The sequence below is a fragment of the Eleutherodactylus coqui genome, chromosome 1 (genome assembly GCF_035609145.1).
Source record: "Eleutherodactylus coqui strain aEleCoq1 chromosome 1, aEleCoq1.hap1, whole genome shotgun sequence".
Lineage (NCBI taxonomy): Eukaryota > Metazoa > Chordata > Amphibia > Anura > Eleutherodactylidae > Eleutherodactylus > Eleutherodactylus coqui.
The window spans coordinates 488,092,407-488,110,607 of NC_089837.1; the positions used below are offsets into that span (position 1 = coordinate 488,092,407).

General features: G+C 42.6%; 1 protein-coding gene across 3 annotated transcripts in view; it reads right to left on the reverse strand.

The window, feature by feature from the left end:
- Positions 1 to 18,201, reverse strand: part of GRIA4 (glutamate ionotropic receptor AMPA type subunit 4) — a 396,500-nt gene that overhangs the window by 16,492 nt on the left and 361,807 nt on the right. For all 3 annotated transcript variants that reach the window (XM_066594081.1, XM_066594082.1, XM_066594083.1), the window contains exons 12-13: positions 14,741 to 14,939; positions 5,414 to 5,661 (exon numbers count right to left, since the gene is read on the reverse strand). In XM_066594081.1, the coding sequence (XP_066450178.1) occupies positions 5,414 to 5,661; positions 14,741 to 14,939 (447 nt within the window). The remainder of the gene's footprint in view (positions 1 to 5,413; positions 5,662 to 14,740; positions 14,940 to 18,201) is intronic.

Sequence of the window (18,201 nt, forward strand, 5' to 3'; positions counted from 1 at the left end):
CTGTGGTGCATGCAAAGATAGGACCTGTCCTATCTTTGTTGCGTGCTTTCCATAGGCTCCTATGGGATCTGGAAAGCACACAGCTGGCGCCACGGACCGTGTGAACGGGCTACTGCAAGCAGCTTGAATTAACCCATTCACGCAATCTTTACAGTTCTATAGCCGCGATCTTTGGGCGCGGCTATACAGTTCGGGGACAGAGCCCATGTGAAAGAGCCCTTATGGAGCAGAGTAACCCATTGATTTTAGTGAAACCCTAGCTGCCCTTGTTCCAATCTCCTAATCCATTTAGTTTCCATTTTCAACTGTACTGAGACTATGCTGGCCTGGAGTTCCTTGGGCCCACCAGAGGAAATGATTTTGAGGGCGCAACCTCAATCTACACTGAACATGTGTATCTTTTCTTTATATTATATCATTCTATTTGTCTTTATTATTTCACATACACATGATATTTTGTTAATAAGAACCAGTAGGTTATTTGTGAGGTAAGCCTAGTGGCATGTGATTATCTCCAAAATTACCTCCAAATGCATTGTCTTGTTCAGGACCTTTAACCCCTTGAGTGGCACGCCCGGAAATTTTCCGGGACGAGCTCCACTGCTCATAGCGATATAGCCCGGAAGGTTTCTGGGCTATGCATCACTATGGGAGCTGCAGAGCACAATGCCACAAGCTGTGGCACTGTGCTCTGCCTGCACAGTCCCACAGAGAACAAAGCAAGGGCTTTGAAAAACCAGCAGAAGACATTGCCGGTATGTCGGCAATCTCCTGCTTTGTTTACAGGTTGCCATAGAGACCATCGGCTTGTCAGAAGCAAGCCGATGGTCTCTGTGGCAGGGAGAGCTGGTTGTTAGCTGTCAGAGGACAGCTAGGTACCAGCTCTTACAGCAGAGATCAGAGAAAACCTCCGATCTCTGCTGTGTTAACCCCTTACATGCTGCAGTCTATGTGACTGCAGCATGTAAAGGGCTGTCACTGCAGCATCTAAAGGGCTGTCACCATCGGATCACCGGAATGTGATCAGGGGTCCTGATGGGTCCCTGTGGAAGTCCCCTAAAGGGACAAAAAATTAAAAAAAAAAAGTAAAAAAATTATAAAAAAAATAATAAAAACACTTGTCTCCCTTTACTTTGTAAAAAAATCAAAAATACAATCACACATGTGGTATCCATGCGTTGTAATGACCCAGAGAAGGAAGTTAATACATTATTTAACCCCTTAATGACATGGCCCCTTTTTTTCTTTTTCCCCCATTTCTTTTTTTCCTCCCTCCTGTTTAAAAAATCACAACTTGTCCCGTAAAAAACAAGCCCTTATACGGCCATGTCAATGGAAAAATGAAAAAGTTATGGCTCTTGAGACACAACTGCACAATTAGTTGAAATTCAATGATTAGACCATTTTAAAAAACCTGCCCTGGTGGGCACGACAGGGTGGTAGGAAACCCGCCACTCAAGGGGTTAAGGCCTAATATTGTGTCAGCGCCTGGGCTCACTGGAGGGTTCTCTGATTCTTGGTCTGGCCTTGTACTCAGGGACTGAAATTCAGGAGTAAGAGGCTGACCACAGCTTAAAGAGTAACTGCACTTTTTAAAAACTTTTGGCAAAGTTTTGATCAAAAGTGACATGCCAAAAGTTTTGATCAGTGTTGAGACTAAAATAAAGGGGTTGCAGTGCTCACTCGGGCACTATGGCCCTTTGACTGTCTTTTCATTCTGTCAGCTCCTCTCGGCAGCTGAAGACGAATGCATAGATGTCTATAAGGCCTTATTCACACGGGTGCTGTCTGTGCGCATATTAGGTGCGCACAGAACACACTTCTATAGGAACCAATAGAACTATAGAAGCGTTCACATGGACGATTGTTAGACACGTGGAATTCACACATCTAACAAAGACAGGACATGCAAGTGCAAACTCGCATGTCAGCTCTGAGGTGCGCACAAAGATAGAACCTGTTCTTTCTTTGCTGTGTGCTTTCCATACACTCCTATGGGAGCAGGAAAGCACGCAACACGCACCTCGGATTGTGTGAATGGTCTATTTCAAAGTAGTTCGAATTAGCCAGTTCACGTGATCTTTAGAGCAGTGTAGCCACAAGCTATGCACATGGCTACACTGCAGGCGGACAGCGCTTGTGTGAAAGAGCCCTAATATCTATCCATCAGGTACCAAGAGCCGTTGACAAGCAACGAAAAAAAGCCAAAGTGGCACAGTGCTCAATTGAATTCTGCAGCCCCTTCTTTTCAGTGATCTGCGGGGGTCTCAGCAGCCAGACCGCCACTGATCAAAACATTTGACAAGTTTTTAAAAAGTGCAGTTGCTTCTTTAATGATGAGTCTTGTAATTAGCACTGGGATTCCTTAGTTTAGAATGACGGGAGGAAACTTCAGGGGAACCCTTGTAGACTATAAGCAGTTAAAAGACCACTATCAAGTCCTGACCTGAAAAAGATAAATGATCTCCATCACTTAACGTATTTTTGAAGTTTCTCATGAGCTGTTTCATGCACATTGCTCAATCATTTTAGCTTCATGAGCTCAAAAAAAAAAAAAAAGAAACAAAATGAGCCAACCCCGCATAGTAAAAGCAATTCAAAACAGCAGAAAATGGTGTTACAGTTCTGGAATACTGAATTGAGATTTGCTGAATGAAAAGCTAAAATGATGAATAATAATGTGTTCATAGAGAGCATCGCGATAAGTCATTATGAGAGGGTTATTTAGCAGGGAAAAAGCCATAACCGTATACAGTTTCACAGCACAATAGCAAAATGGAAATAAAACAAAAACATAAGGTCGTGCGGAGAGTAGATGTTAATAATGAACAAAACAAATCGGATGTTGGGATGAAAGTTTACATATCCTAAGTGACCAATTACAGGTAAGCAAGACAGTAGACCATGTAGAAGCAAACAACAATGTAACATCTGACCTCCTTCATTCATAATGCTTAGTAAACGATAATAGCCCCTACTGTCTAAGTTGTGGTCCTCTGTCGAGGCGTTTGTCAACTCCCTAACCAATGTTTGCTTGTTCTATAATTACTTTTGACAAACGCTTCACTTCCTCAATGTCTCATTTTATCTGCAGGGATTACATAAAAGAGAATGGTCTGAGGTCATCTCAATTTTGCAGATAATTTAAGGCAGACACTGCCGGTCATTTACTTACAAAGTGCAAATGAGTACTGACCCACAGCAATTATTTCAGCAATTACTCTGATGACTCCAAATCAAAACTCAAATCAGTCAAAACTCTGAAGAGATTTTGGAGAGTATTTAATGCACTGAATTTCGCTTCAAGAGTTTTTATGAAACTGCATGAAACTAATTATAATGACTACGTATCCTTATATTTGGAAGAGTACAGTGGCCCTGTGCAATATAGGTCGAGAGGAAAAGTGACATTGCAGCTTGTTTTAAGCTAGAATAGTTCCTTAGAGGGAATATATGCCATAAATGACTGATAGGTGGGGGTCCATTGACCCCAATTGCAGCAAAAGTTGACTAGCCACTAAAAGAAGCAGATGCCAGTGAGAGTGGCTCTCCTTTATACAGCAGTGCAGTCCTGTGCCCAACTCTCCAAAATGTAGAGTTGTCAATAGTTTTGTTTTTGATGGGACAGTCCTACAAACTGAACAACAAAAGAGGAAGAGTTTATGTCGTTTTGTATTAGAAGACGCATCTTTGGTATTTTTTGGAGTGTTTTTGACTGGAATTGGGGTATGATTTACAAATGACCCACCATCTGGGCCTCAAATGCTGGTAGGGACAACAGATATGCCATTAATTTCTTTGGCTAGAATATACCTTTAATGGAATAATTTATATCCAAGTGTGTGCAGAAAATTATAAGTTTAGTCATGGAAGTTTAGTTGTGATCTTCTGCTTTCTGGCTTTCCAAAGCCTTAGGCTCCCTGCACATGGGAGGAAATTCCGCAGAATTTCCACTCGTGGAAGCTGCCATAGGATTGCGTTAGAAAACGCAATCCTAGGCAGACGGATGTGTGAAATCACGCACATAAAACAAATCGCAGCACAGAAATGTCACTCCCCCGCCGGCGGCTCCGCTCTGCGCATGCGCTGGCTGGCTGGCAGCCGGCACATCATAGAGTCAGAGCCGCAGGAGAGGTGAGTGCCGCGCTGGTCCCTGCAGGGGCTCTGGTTGGGTCCCGCTGTGAGAATTTTCGCAGCGCGATCCGACCCGACCGTCTGCAGGCAGCCTTCAGGTAAATGACATTATTGCAGACATATTCTAACCACCAATCACTGCCAATGTGGACAGCATAATACTATAATCAAACTCCACACTGAAAGTTGTATCAGCAAATATTTGCAAATTTGTGATTTTTGGCATCACCAATTTTGTTTTTTCTCACCTCTATTTTTAATTTGAATGCGGCTTTTGACCATTAATGAAAGTTGAATGTGGCTCACAAGGTCCATAAAGTTGGGGACCTCTGCATTAGATTACTGCAATAAGATATAAATACAGTCACATATAGAGCCAGCACATTAGCTCAGTGGTTACTGTTGCTGCTTTGCACTGGGGTCTTGGGTTCAAATCCAACCAGGGCAACATCTTCATAGAGATGGTGACCCCTTGATGCGGGGTTTCCGCCAACATTTTGAAAGGTCACCAATAGCAACATACTATGTACTAAAAAGAGTTATGTCTATCCATTTCAGTCTATCATCCTGCAAAGTTGATCCAGATGCAGGCAAAAAAGCATGAAGTGGAAACCAATTTTCCTTATTTTAGGGGTAACATTCCTTCTTGACTTCAAATTTGGCAATCCGAATAACTCCCTGGATTAACAACCCAATAGATTAGTCGGCTTTGTACAAAATTGATCCTAGTGAATATATGTGAACATCTAAGGTAGATTTTGTTCTCGATTCGGGAAGAGCATTTTGTGAGCAAATAGAAATTTAATGCTTCACAACATGTTTGCACTTTGGAAACATTGGAAAATAATAAATGATGTTGCCAAATTTAAGCTCAAAACATGGATGTGGTTAATTTGAACAGGTTCTTGAATTCCCAATAAGGCAAAGCCGTTAATACCAATACTGGCGTTGTGGCTTCTAGTCCTTTTATGCATGTTGTTGGTCTTATATTGCAATATAATGCAATGTTGTTAATCTCAATGATATTTTTCCCATCTTTTTGAGAAAAAAATATTACTAAATATGTAGGACATAATAATGTCACATTAGTTTGCTTTGTACATGGCCTCGACAAGGAGTTCTGGGTAAGATGGAATGAGTTACCTGTTGTCTGCACATACAATGAAATGGAGGGAAGTAACATGTTCACACACAACACAAAAAATAACTATATCAAGTACATCAGGGAAGGTGGAATACTATAACAACACATCTTATATTGTTATACTATTCCACCCACCTTAATAGAGAATGCTTAGGTGTTGCCACTCCGTATCCTTTGGAATCCAAGTTTCCTCCGACTTTCATTGTGTCACATGGTTTTCGCTGCTCGATGTATTCATTCATTGTAGACTCTAAGAGGAAGGCAAATTTTCCCTTTGATTTCCGGACGCGGGCCACTCCTTCTGCTGTTGTTTTGGTGAATACTGATGGCTCTGCTGATTTCATATAGGTCCACATCTTTTCATAAACTGCTATTTTTGATCTCTGCCAAACAAAAATGTTGAAAAAATATTTTTTTTTAGTAAAAAAAAAACCTAATGATAATAATTATAATAATGCAACAATATAAAAAATGAAGAGATTCTAACGTCAGTATAATAATAGATAACCTGCCAGGTTAGAAGATCATAGGAATGATGACAACAGGTGAGTGTGTTGAGCTTTCAACTAAAAGGTGTATTCACACTGGGGCATATTCACTCGGACAGGCGTTTCATACAATGGACTAAGTAAACTTTGTGCTGGTGTAAGTGCGACAAATGTATGAGAGGCACAAGAATCTTTATACATATGTCGCATTTGGTGGTTCCTCTGTGCGTTAGACTGAAATCTAGCCGCCCAATGAAGTCTTTAGCTATAATTTTGACCAGTTTCTGGAGTAAATTATAGTAAATCTGATGGGCCACGTTGCTATGCCTCCTAGCGCTAAGCCCTGCCTACTTTTCAAAAAAGTTACGGCGGCCTGACGTCAACCCTCAACCAAAAATTAAAACTTTGGCACTTGTGCCAAAACTGTAACTTTTTGATGCTAGAATTCTGGTACAAGCAGGTTGATTCTTTTGTATATCCATTTTCAAGGTACATTAAACATAAACCCTGGGTAAACTCACAGGGTATACATTGAACATATACAAGAGCCCTTATTCATCTGGCAGAGTCCAAAAGAGTGTTCTTTTGGACTTTATCTAGCCAATATATGTTAAGATATACCTTCTTTTTTTCCAGATAAAATAGCATTGTTGCCTACACTATTCTATTCAGAGGCAAAAATTATATACCGTGCGCTATATACGATATGTTTTTTTAAACATGGGAGCCAATGCCACTTTTTGGATGCATCTGTTCGAGGTACACATCTGGATATCCTCCATAGATTTACTTCCAATGTATACAATGTGGTCATATCAGGGCTGCCATGTGGAATATCCAGGCCTTATACAGTTAATAGAGGAGGCCACTTGTGATCCTTCATACATCTTCCATTCTCCCCTTTATACCCCATTGTCTACATTTGGTGGGGACCTGGACTAATGACAAGGAATTAATATGTGGAATTGAGCAGGTAATATGATCTTTAATTACTGCTTCAGAGTTATACAATAAATGTAGTAAATTCTAATGTATTGGGCTCATTCATTTAATATACACCAGGGGTGTAACTATAGGGGATGCGGTTGCACCCAGGCCCAGGAGCCTTAGGGGGCCCATAAGGCCTCTCTTCTCCATATAGGGAGCCCAGTACTATGAATAAAGCATTATAGTTGGGGCCCTGTTACAGGTTTTGCATTGGGGCCCAGGAGCTTCAAGTTACGCCTTTGATATACAGTATAGTGATTAGTAGGCACTGTGTGGCAGTTGGCAGAGAATGTGGGTCACCTTTTTTAGGCTCATCTGCCAGAGGTGCCAACTGTAATGCCCTGCATAAGAGCAGTACAGTGCCACGAAGTGGCCATGGATAAGAAATCTTATAACGAGTCAGACTTTGGGAAAGATCAACACAGAAGAGTATGAGTATGCTGCTCAAAGGGCTGCATGTGATGGACAGTGTCATGAAATGAATGGGGATAGAACCCTGTGGCCAATTAGATCATGGGAATCATTACAGCAGAAGTAGAACAGTATGTTGATCTTGTTGGAGGCAGTGACCTATTTGTTTATGTGGTTGTATAACTGAGGACACAGCTGTATATAACAGGGGCATGTTATGAGGAGGGCAATGGGGTGGAGGGTAGCAAGAACAAATAGGCTAACTGAATAGAATATTGTATTGATGTGAGGATCTTGACAAATTGTTACATAGAACAAATATTTCTAATATTGTTTAATTATGGATATAGCTTATTAATAGTACAAAAAAATTCCAGTGGGTGGTCGATAAACGGCAATTCAGATTTCCAAGGAATGAGGGGTAATGGTCTACACAAAGAGGCATTCTTTACCACATGTGCACATAACAATACATGTAATGCATGTGACAAACATGATATGTTTGCCTCCAGCGAAATAGACTAAAGCCACTTCATTAATTTGTAAAATGTATTGATACCAGAGACGTCAGTTTCCACTGATTCTCTGTTCAGCTGCCATAAACTTTGCTATCTCCACCGTGCAGTAGTAATATACAAGGCATCTCTGCAAAACGTCCCTGGAATTTGGCTTTTGTTCTAAAGATTCGCTATATACTTTGCAATCTTAAAGAGAACACTAGCCAAGAGTTAACCCACTGTGGCCAAGAATTTTTTTTTCATTTTTGCATTTCCGCAGTATGAAAGCCGTAACTTTTTTCATCTTTGCATCCACTCACTTGTGTGAGGCCTTGCAGATTGAGTTGACAGATTTGGTGCCATATTGTGGTAGATAAAAGTTGACATTTAATTTCAGAATGCATGATGAATTCAGACATTTTTTTAATAGCTTCATTTTATTGTGATATCGAATAAGTATGTTTTTACCGCATTTATTTACATTTTTTAAAATTCATTTTTACAATGTAATTTTGTTTTTGATTTAATCTTTCAAGATTCCAAGTGAATTCACTCCAATTATCAGGGTAAACCGCGGCGTGTATTAACAGTATTCCTGACAATACCTCCTGTATGACCTATTTTGCAGCAGTTTTCCTCCACTGCATGCCACAATACATTTTTAATTGTTAGTTTAGCACAAACCTGTTTAAACACTGCATCCTGTGTCCCCTATCCATGCTGTGCCTTCTTCTAGTCTTGAGTCACCTCTTCATGGTCTTCTGACTACTTTATGGATGTGTTGTGATCAGCAGAAGTTCTCTTGCTGTATCAGCATTAGAGTGGGTAAGCTGACCACACTGCTGTACCTCAGGCTTGTCTGAGTTCTGGAACCGTGTTTCAGAAAGAGCTCACATTCGGGATAACTGAGGGTTACTCAGGGATAGTGGTGTATGGTGTTAGGGTCAATGTCAAGGATAGATAAGGGAAAGCCTTAGTATTAGGCGTGTTTCACATGGCCGACAAAATCGCGTGATTTTATCACGATGCGACAGTGCAACCAATCACATGTATGTGAAGCCTATGCTTTCCTATGGGTTCCTTCACATTAGCGATGTTTTGTAGCCTGCGACATTGCAAGAAAGCAAATTGTGGGTTGCTAGATATGCCCGTGACTTGCAATATTGGAAATCCTACTGTAAAGGCCCTAAAATAAGCCCTAGCTGCAAGAAAAATAAATAAATCACCTAACAGCTACTGTCCAGGTCCGCTGCATCTTCTCTGCAGGTCTCTGGCAGTTGCTTGTAGTTTTCTCTCAGCGCTTCCCGCTCAGGAGTTCAAATGATTGGTTCTTGAGCACTACAGCTCAGCCAATAAGAGCCAATGCTCGATGAACCAATCACAGCCTTTGCATATTGCATTCAATGTCTGTGAATGGTTCATCGAGCACTGGCTGTGATTGGTTGTTAACCGCCGCGACTTAGCCAAGGAAGCGCTGAGAGAAAACTACAAGCTAGTGCCGGGGACCTGCAGAGAAGACGTGGTGGAGTGAACAGTGGCTGTTAGGTGATGTATTCTTTTTTTTTTCTTATGCAGCTGGGGCTTATTTTTACTGACTACTATCACTATACTGTCCCTGTCATCTACTAGTGAGTTCCTAGTCATCCCGTTGTGTCTTCTATTGGTTTTGATATGCTTTTCGTATATTTGTCCTTGTGACGGTCCAGCTTCATGAAATCTGGGTCTCTGTAAGTCCTGGGAGTATCTGAGTACTTGCAGACATTGCTAGTACCCAGTTAAATAGGTGAAGTCAATTTCTGCTGCCTTGTGTCCACCTGGTATTATTTCATTATAACTAGTGTTGCTCATCTTGAATATCTGGGCAATAAAATTGCCACGCTTTTTGCTAAATCGAATCAGGTTAGACTGAACTGATTTTTTAGCAAAAATCAAATTTCCCATAATGCCTGCTGCAGAGTAGCAGTAATATAGGAACTAGAGATGAGCGAGAGTACTCGGTTTGGGTGTTTTTGCACTCGAGCACCGCTTTTTCCGAGTAACTGACTACTCGGACGAAAAGTTTCTGGGGGCGTTGGGGATGAGCGGGGGGTTGCAGAGGGGAGTGGGGGGGGGAGAGAGAGAGAGCTCGCCCCTGTTCCCCACTGCTACCCCCCGCTCCACCACGCCGCCACCCGAATCTTTTCGTCTGAGTAGTCAGTTACTCGAAAAAAGCGGTGCTCGAGTGTAAAAACACCCGAACCGAGTACGCTCGCTCAGAGAAGCTGAATATGTTATATACGCCTATATAACACGTGGTCTGTTGTTAAGGATATATTGCTGCTGAGTGTGAAAGCTTGTATACGGGAGTTATATTGGAAGGGGAAAGAAGACATGTCATGTTTATAAAACATATATAACACATAGTCTTTTCTTAGGGACAGATATTGTACAGAGGATATACTGCTGCTGGGTGTGAACGCTTGCATACCAGCAAACCTAAATTGGGTTGGAGTGGAGGGAGCACTTTCTGCATCACATTAATATACCTATACGAAATGTGGTCTGTACATTGGAAGAGCGTATATTTCTGCTGCTGTCAATGTAAATAGCAGCAAAGCGAACAGACAAAATAAGCTTTGGTGTGGGGAATATTGCATTGATCTGTTTCTGGCATCAGGCATCGTTTAAAGTAGCCAGTAGCTTTGTTTATATAAAACAATAAGAAAAACAAGCAGGGAAACAGCAAATATACAAAGTGCGTATTAGGCCGACTTCACAAGGCCGTGACGGGCTCCGCCGCGGAATTCCGCGTCGGAGCCCGTCACAGCGCCTCCCCCCAGAGACCCCAATACTTACCTGCGGATCTGGCGTCCTACGTCTCGCAGGACGCTTCGGCGCGCATGCGCAATAGAGCGCATGACGCGCCGGCTGCGTCATATGACACGGCTACAGCGTCACATGACGTGCCGGCCGCGTCATATGACGTGGTAGGCGGGGAAGCGGTTTAACGCTATCTTCCGCTGTGCTACAGCAGAAGATAGCATGACGGACGGCTTCCATTGACTGCAATGGAAGCCGTCCGCGTGTACACCCGCGGCAAATAGAGCATGCCGCGGGTGAGGACGGGTGATTTTACGGTGCGGAATTCCGCACCGTAAGCATTGCGCTATTAGGTTCAATCCGTTCATGGGAAGGAGCCCTTAGTGGTTTCAGACCTCATTCAAAGTCGCCAGTCCGGTCACTGTGAATTATTTGCAGACCATTTGCAGCTAGCTGTGGGGTTTGGGGAAATTAATTCTGCTTTGCCCAACAGGGACAGCTCACAAAGATACAAGCTATACTCTGTGGCCTTCTGTTCCCACATATCATTCGAATGATTTGCAGACTTTCCGCAGCTGGCAGTGGTTTTCTGAAAACTACAAAGTTAGCAAAGTTCCGAAAACCTAAACTAAAAAGAGTTAAAAAAAAACTAAATAAAAATAAATAAATAAAAAAAGAAACATGAAGAAAGCAAGGGGTAGGGGACAGGTCAGTGGTGGAAGAGAATGGGCCAATTTGACACTTCAAGCGGCTCCCACTGAAGCAACAGCTCTAGTTTTGCAGGAGGCGAGCCCACTGCCAATTTTAAGAAGTGGTTCTGTCCATTTATTACATCTGCAACATGCAGAACAAGTTGTAGAGTGGATAACACAGCATGCCTTAAGTACCAGCACCTCCTCTATCTCTCAGTTGTAGTCACACAGTAGCCTGCATCAGACCATAAGCATCCCCACCTCTACTTCATCCCTGTGCCAAATCTACCACACTCTCCAAAGCAGTCCATATGGATCAGTCTGAGGAGCTGTTTGATTATTCAGTGTCATGGATGTCAACCGGAAAGTCCAAGTAAACAGAGGGAGAAGACCAAGACATTGAATGTACTAATACCCAACCATTTTTTCCCTTCAAAGAGGGTGGGTCAGTGCCCATGGTCAGTCCTGCAAACGCAATATGTATTCAGCTGCTTGCAATAGAAATGCTGCCCTTCAGATTAGTGGACAAAGATGCCTTCCACAACATGATGCTTCATACTAATCCACAGTGCCAGATACTCAGCTGCCATTTCTTTGCCCAAAAAGCCGTTCTTGTCCTGCACCGTCACCGCTATGTTAGTGATAACGTGTCACTGGCATCAAAGAATGCTGTCAGGAGCATGGTGCAGCTGACCATGAAGAAATGGTCCAGCAAGCATGGCCAAGAGTGTTACGTATACTTAACAAGACACTGGGTCATTGTCCTGCAGATGGGGAATGTAGCTAAAACTAGTGGCCCAAGAGTTGTGGGTCATTCATTTTTGTCTGTCTCTTCTTCACCACCTCCTTCTCTTCTTCATACAACCTTTCAACACCCTCCACATCAGCGCAGATATCCGTATGTGACAAAATCCGACCTCCATACAGCGGTGCATGTGATAAATGTCAATATGCTGTTCTAAAATGCATATATTTAGGGTAGCACAGCCACATGGACAAAGAATTGTTGATGGCTCTGCAGACCCACTTTAACATGTGACTGACCCTGCACAATCTGAAGCCAAACAAGGTCATGTATGATAATGGGGCAAACCTGCCAGCAGCCCTTTGCCTCAGCAATTTCACACATGTACCTTGCCTGACCCATGAGATGAAGCTGGTAGTGCAGCGCTTCCTAAACAATTACTCAGGTTCACTTCCACTGCTGGAAAAGGCCAGGAAACTGCTTGCACTTTTAGCATTCACACGTAGCCACCTCTCGGCTGACAGAGGTGCAGTGAAAGTTTTGGCTCACACCCAACCGTCTCATCTGTAACATGTCTACTCAGTGGAATTCCACATTGAATATGATACAGAGGCTAAGCAGCAGAGAGCGATCACAGAGTACCAGATGGTCTATGCCATTAGCAGACGCTGTATGGAGGTTGGTCGTTTGACCCCTGTGGAGTGGCTGTAGATCAAAGACGTGTGCCATTTTAGGCTGCTTTGAGCAAAATGGTCAATCATGATGACACACTAATCAGTACGACCATCCTTTTTGTCTGCCTGCTGGAGCAAACGCTATAGGGCCTCAGGGAAACTAACATGTTTTTAGTCACAGGAGAAGGAGGAGGAAGGGATACTAATCTCCCAACTGTCTGGCAAATCTACTATTACTCAACACCACAGGAAGAGTAGGGTGGCTTTGGGCATGGTATTGGTAGAGAGGAGGAAGAGGAGGGAGATAATAAAGGATCAGAGGCATCCATCACTAACCCCAGCTGTTGTATATGGATGTTATATGGAATCCATCACTCTTAGGCACTTTTAGGCATATAAGTGCTTTTATGCAGAAGTGCTTGCAGAAGGACCGTCACATGGCCCACATCAAAACATCAGATCACTACTGGGTTGCCATCCTCCTTAATCCCCACTACAAGGCCAAAATGACAAGTCTCATGCCAGTAGTGGAGAAGGACTGCAAAATGCAGTGCTATCAGAATAGACTGTTAAGCAGCTTGAGCACAGCATTTCGTCTTGGCTGCATGAATGCATCTGCAATGGATTGTAGCTCTGCAGCTCATAGCAGACGAGCAGTTTTTTTTACAGCCTGTCACAGCCTGCAGCAAAAGCACAGGTTTGACTGAGAGTCATAGGCAGCACTTATTGATGATGGTCCAAGAGTATGTAAGCTCCCACATGGAAGTACTCAGACATGGCTTTGGTATCTTTGACTTCTGGTATCTAAATTGGACAAGTGGCCAGAGCTTGCACAACATGCTTTAGAGATGCTTGCATGCCTCTCTGCCAGTGTGCTATAAGAAAGGGTATTTATCACAGCTGGGGGTGCAATAACTGACAGATGCATCTGCCTGTCCATAGACAATATGGATCAGTTGATGTTTATAAAAATGAACCAGGCATAGATTTCATCTGACCTCTCACATGGTAGATTTCACTGATTAGTTTGTATGCTGGCAATTTTTGCTCAAATATAACTGAGCATAGAATTATATCTAAGACCACACTGTACCCTCAAGGTGCTGTTCTTCTTATCCTGCTTCTGCCATGATTCCTTCTCCTACTTCTACCAAATGAAAAATTTGTCAATATGGAAATACAGAGCTGCAGCTCTCATATTTCCATGAGGAGCATACTCTGCCCTCAAGGTGCTGCTGCTGCTGGTGGAGCCACTGTGGCTCTCCTTCTTCTGCTTCTGCCACGTTTCCTCTTTCTCCTCCATCTCCCAAAATGAAACATTTCCAAAGCACAAGAAACAGCCGCAGCTCTGCAGCTTTTCCTTGGAGAAAGGCCATGCTTGGCTGCTTTCTTCACTTGGTAGAATTTGTCCTTTGCATACTTTATGACATTGCTTTTAAAATAAGCAGCACACCGCTGTCTTGGGTAGCAAAATGTTTGGTAGCTCTATATCTGTTTCTCATAACAAGCCCATGCTAGAGTGTTTTCACCTGGCAGAATTTCTTCTTGTAAAATGTATGACATTGCTTTTAAAACAAGCACCACACTTGCTGTCTTTCTTGGTGCAATTTGTGATCTAGAGAGACCCTATATGGACCTTTCTTTGTTTTCATTGAGACCCCTGCAGTAGCTTTGACCCCTACACCACTGTACAGTATTTTGACCCATTTTTGGGAGGAGCACAAGGTTCCCAAGATGTGTGGCTGTATTCCCATGCAACTTGGGGGTCTTTGGCTGCATTGGGGACCTTCTGGAGGGCAAATTAGTGAAACCACTTTTTACTCCCATTGAATTTAATTGAAGTGGGAATCAACTGTCCCACTTTGCGATACTTGGCGTGAAATCAGCCCGATACTGACACAAACCTACTATTCCACTAATCTCTCATCACTCATTATAACCAACTCAAATTAGATGTTGTCATGTGGAATCGGCAGGCAAGAACATATTCATATGATTTACATTATCCGCAATATCCATAGTTTCTGTAGCTAGGTCTACCTGACAGATATTACTCTACTGTCACTGCTAAATTGGGACATTCTTGATTTTCAACTGACACCGACTTGGGAGAATAATACTACTAGTCAGCAGTGATATCTTTAAAATTAGTCCAAAGCCACTACTTACTTTGAAAAACTCTTTTGTTGACCCTGCATCGAGTGTTCCATAGGCAATCTCAGTTTGTTTGGCGAGGTCTTCTGCACTTTCTATTGGTGATACCATTCTCTCAACGGTTAAAAAGGCAGCCAAATTAGCAGTGTAAGATGAAATAATAATGAGGGTAAAGAACCACCAGACTCCTCCAACAATGCGACCTGAGAGAGATCTAAACATGAATGTGGAAGAGAATGTCAGCTTGTATGATATAGTTATGTCACAGTTCTTTGCATTATAACCTGTAGTTATGATAGTGTTTGCAAGCTTACATTTGACATTATGGCAATTTGCTCCATGGACAGTTAAACCCTTTATATTAATTTTATTATTTTTGCAAAAGTAGAGAAAACCTAGCAATAAGTTCAAAAGCAATTTCTTAATGTGAGATGAAGATGAGTTAACCCTTTCCAATCCACTGTCTGACGTCTGAAGACATTCTGATTGAAGGCTGTACAGCTTCGATGTTAGAAGATGTCCGGTAGGGTATTCTTACTGTATGTTACTGGCCGCTCTGTTGTCTGGGGGCCTCTCCAGCATGTCCTATACCACAGTACTGGCTCTAGCCAGCAGATGGCACCATTGTATAATGTCAGAAAGAAAGAGCCCCGTAGGAAACCCTGAATCCAAAATTGGATTGCAAAGGGTTAATCATTTTTTTTAACAATTTCACATAAAAGAGACAATAACTAGTGTGAGCGCATCAGTGATTCCTCCTCTTACAACTTGTGCTCACGTTATTTGGGCTGCTTATTCATTGTGTATTTCTCAAATAGTGACAACAGCATATACTGAAAAGGCTGGCATATAATGAGGTATAGCATTCCTTTTCAACCCTTAACCCCTTCCCGCTGCAGGGTGTAAGTTTACGTCCTGGCAGCCTGGTATTTCCCGCAACAGGACGTAAATTTACGTCCTGGAGATAGCGCGGGATCACATAAGATCCCGCGCTCTCTCGCAGCGGGAGCCGGCTGTCAGTCACAGCCGGCGTCCCGCTGCAACAGCGGGGGGGCATCGGAGATACGCCCCCCGCTGTTAGCCCCTCCCCTGCCGCGATCTAAGTAGATCGCGGCAGGGAAAGAGTTCACAGAGGGAGCGCGGCTCCCTCTGTGTCTCCGGCCGGAACTTGCGATGTCATCGCGAGAGCCCGGCCTGTCACCATGGCAACAGGACGCCAGACACTGGTGTCCTGTATTGCCTATGACTATAATCGCTGTACAAGCGATAAGGCATGGCAGAGCAGTAGCTCTGCCATGCCTTATACCAGCGATCATTAGGGCAGTGGTTAAAGTCCCTCAGAGGGACTCAAATAGTGTAAAAAAAACAAAAATTAAAAAAAGAATTAAAAAAAATGTAAAAAAAGTTAAAAAAAACAATTTTTTAATGCTTTTTCTCAGATTAGCATATAAAAAGGTAAAAAATAAAATAAAACCCCACATGCTTGGTATTGTCGCGTCCGTAACGACGCATACAATAAGTTGCACATGCTTTTGACTGTGCACAGAAAAAAACGCAAAAAAAAAAAACGCTAAAAAACTGAGGCAAAATGCTAATTTTTAGCATTTTGCCTCACTAAAAACGCAATAAAAGTGATCAAAAAAGCGTTATGTACCCCAAAATGGTACCAATAAAATCTACAGCTCGTCTCGCAAAAAATGAGCCCTCATAGAGTGCCGTACATCAAAAAATAAAAAAGTTACAGGACTTTGAATGCAGCAATTTAGAAAAAAAAAGATTACCCAGAAAAAGGGTTTTTATTGCAGAAAAGTGGGAAAACCTAAAAAAAATGTAAGAATTTTGGTATCGTTGTAACCGTAGCGGTCCGCAGAAAAAATGGAATGTCTCATTTATGCTGCATGAGTACCGCTGTAAAAAAAAAATAAAAAAATCTATGGCAGAATTGATGCGTTTTCTCTCCCTGCTATCATTAAAAAAAAAAAAAAAAGTTTTACAATATAGTCTATGTACCCAAGAGTGGCACCGATAAAAACTACAGTTCGCCACGCAAAAAACAAGCCCTCATACGGCCGCGTCGACAAAAAATAAAAAAGTTATGACTTTTGATAAACGGAGAAGAAAATCCGCCAAAAATTGTTGCGTCCTTAAGCCCAAAATAGGCCATGTCATGAAGGGGTTAAAGCATTCCTAACTTTTTAGATGACATTTTAGAATAAGCTGCAATGTGTGTACATGAGGAATAACACGATTTATGGCCACTAAATAATTTCCATCCCATATTTTCCTGCCATCTGCAGGTTGTACATCTGATTCTCAATCCTTTCAGGACTAGAGGGAGGAGCTTGGCTGCTGTGTTGTGCTCTATAGACTGTACACACACAACTGCAGATTCTGCTCTATAGCTGTCTATAACACACACACATATAACATCATCATGTACGACAATGTACAGAAACAGTAAGCAGTGTCTGCATGAACATTTTCTTCCATTTACCCCTCCCTTCTGCTATGATCTCTGTACATTTAAATAAGCCTGATAACTTATCCCCCTTCTTCCACCCCTGTTGTAAAGTTGTTGCGTCTTCTGTCAATCATTTAACAGTACAAGTACAAATATACAAAGTAAAAAAATGTCATTTTAGGGTAATAAATAGAGATAAGCGAACGTGTTCTTCCGAGCTTGATATTCGTGCGAATATTAGGGTGTTCGGGATGTTCGTTATTCGTAACGAACACCATGCGGTGTTCTGGTTATTTTCACTTCCTTCCCTGAGACGTTAGCGCGCTTTTCTGGCCAATTGAAAGACAGGGAAGGCATTACAACTTCCCCCTGTGACGTTCAAGCCCTATACCACCCCCCTGCTGTGAGTGGCTGGGAAGATCAGGTGTCACCCGAACATAAAAGTCGGCCCCTCCCGCGGTTCGCCTCAGATGCGGTGTGAGTTAGATGAGGGACAGTGCTGTTTGTACCGGAGCTGCTGTAGGGAAAGAATTGGTAGTTAGTGTAGGCTTCAAGACCCCCCAAAGGTCCTTATTAGGGCCACTGATAGCTGTGTGTTGGCTGCTGTTAGCAGTGGCAAATTTTTTTTTCTCAAAATCGCCTCTGCAGACCGTTGCACCCGGCATTAGGGACAGAAGTGCTGCATAGGCAGGGAGAGTGTTAGGAGTGAGTGTAGCCTTCAAGAACCTCAACGGTCCTTTCTAGGGCCATATTTATCCGTGTGCAGTACTGTCCAGGCTGCTGTTAGCTGTGCTGCATTTTTTTTTGCTTCTCAAAATCGCCTCTGCAGACCATTGCACCCTCCATTGATACTGCAGGGAAAGAATTGTATAGGCAGGGCGACAACACAGTTGTTATTCATTGAATATACGCAGTGCTGCCTTTTGGTGCCAAAAAACTGAAAACAAATCTATTTGTCCAGCCTCTGTCCGTCCTAAGGGCTGTGGACACGTGTGAGCTGCGTGAACAACATTGC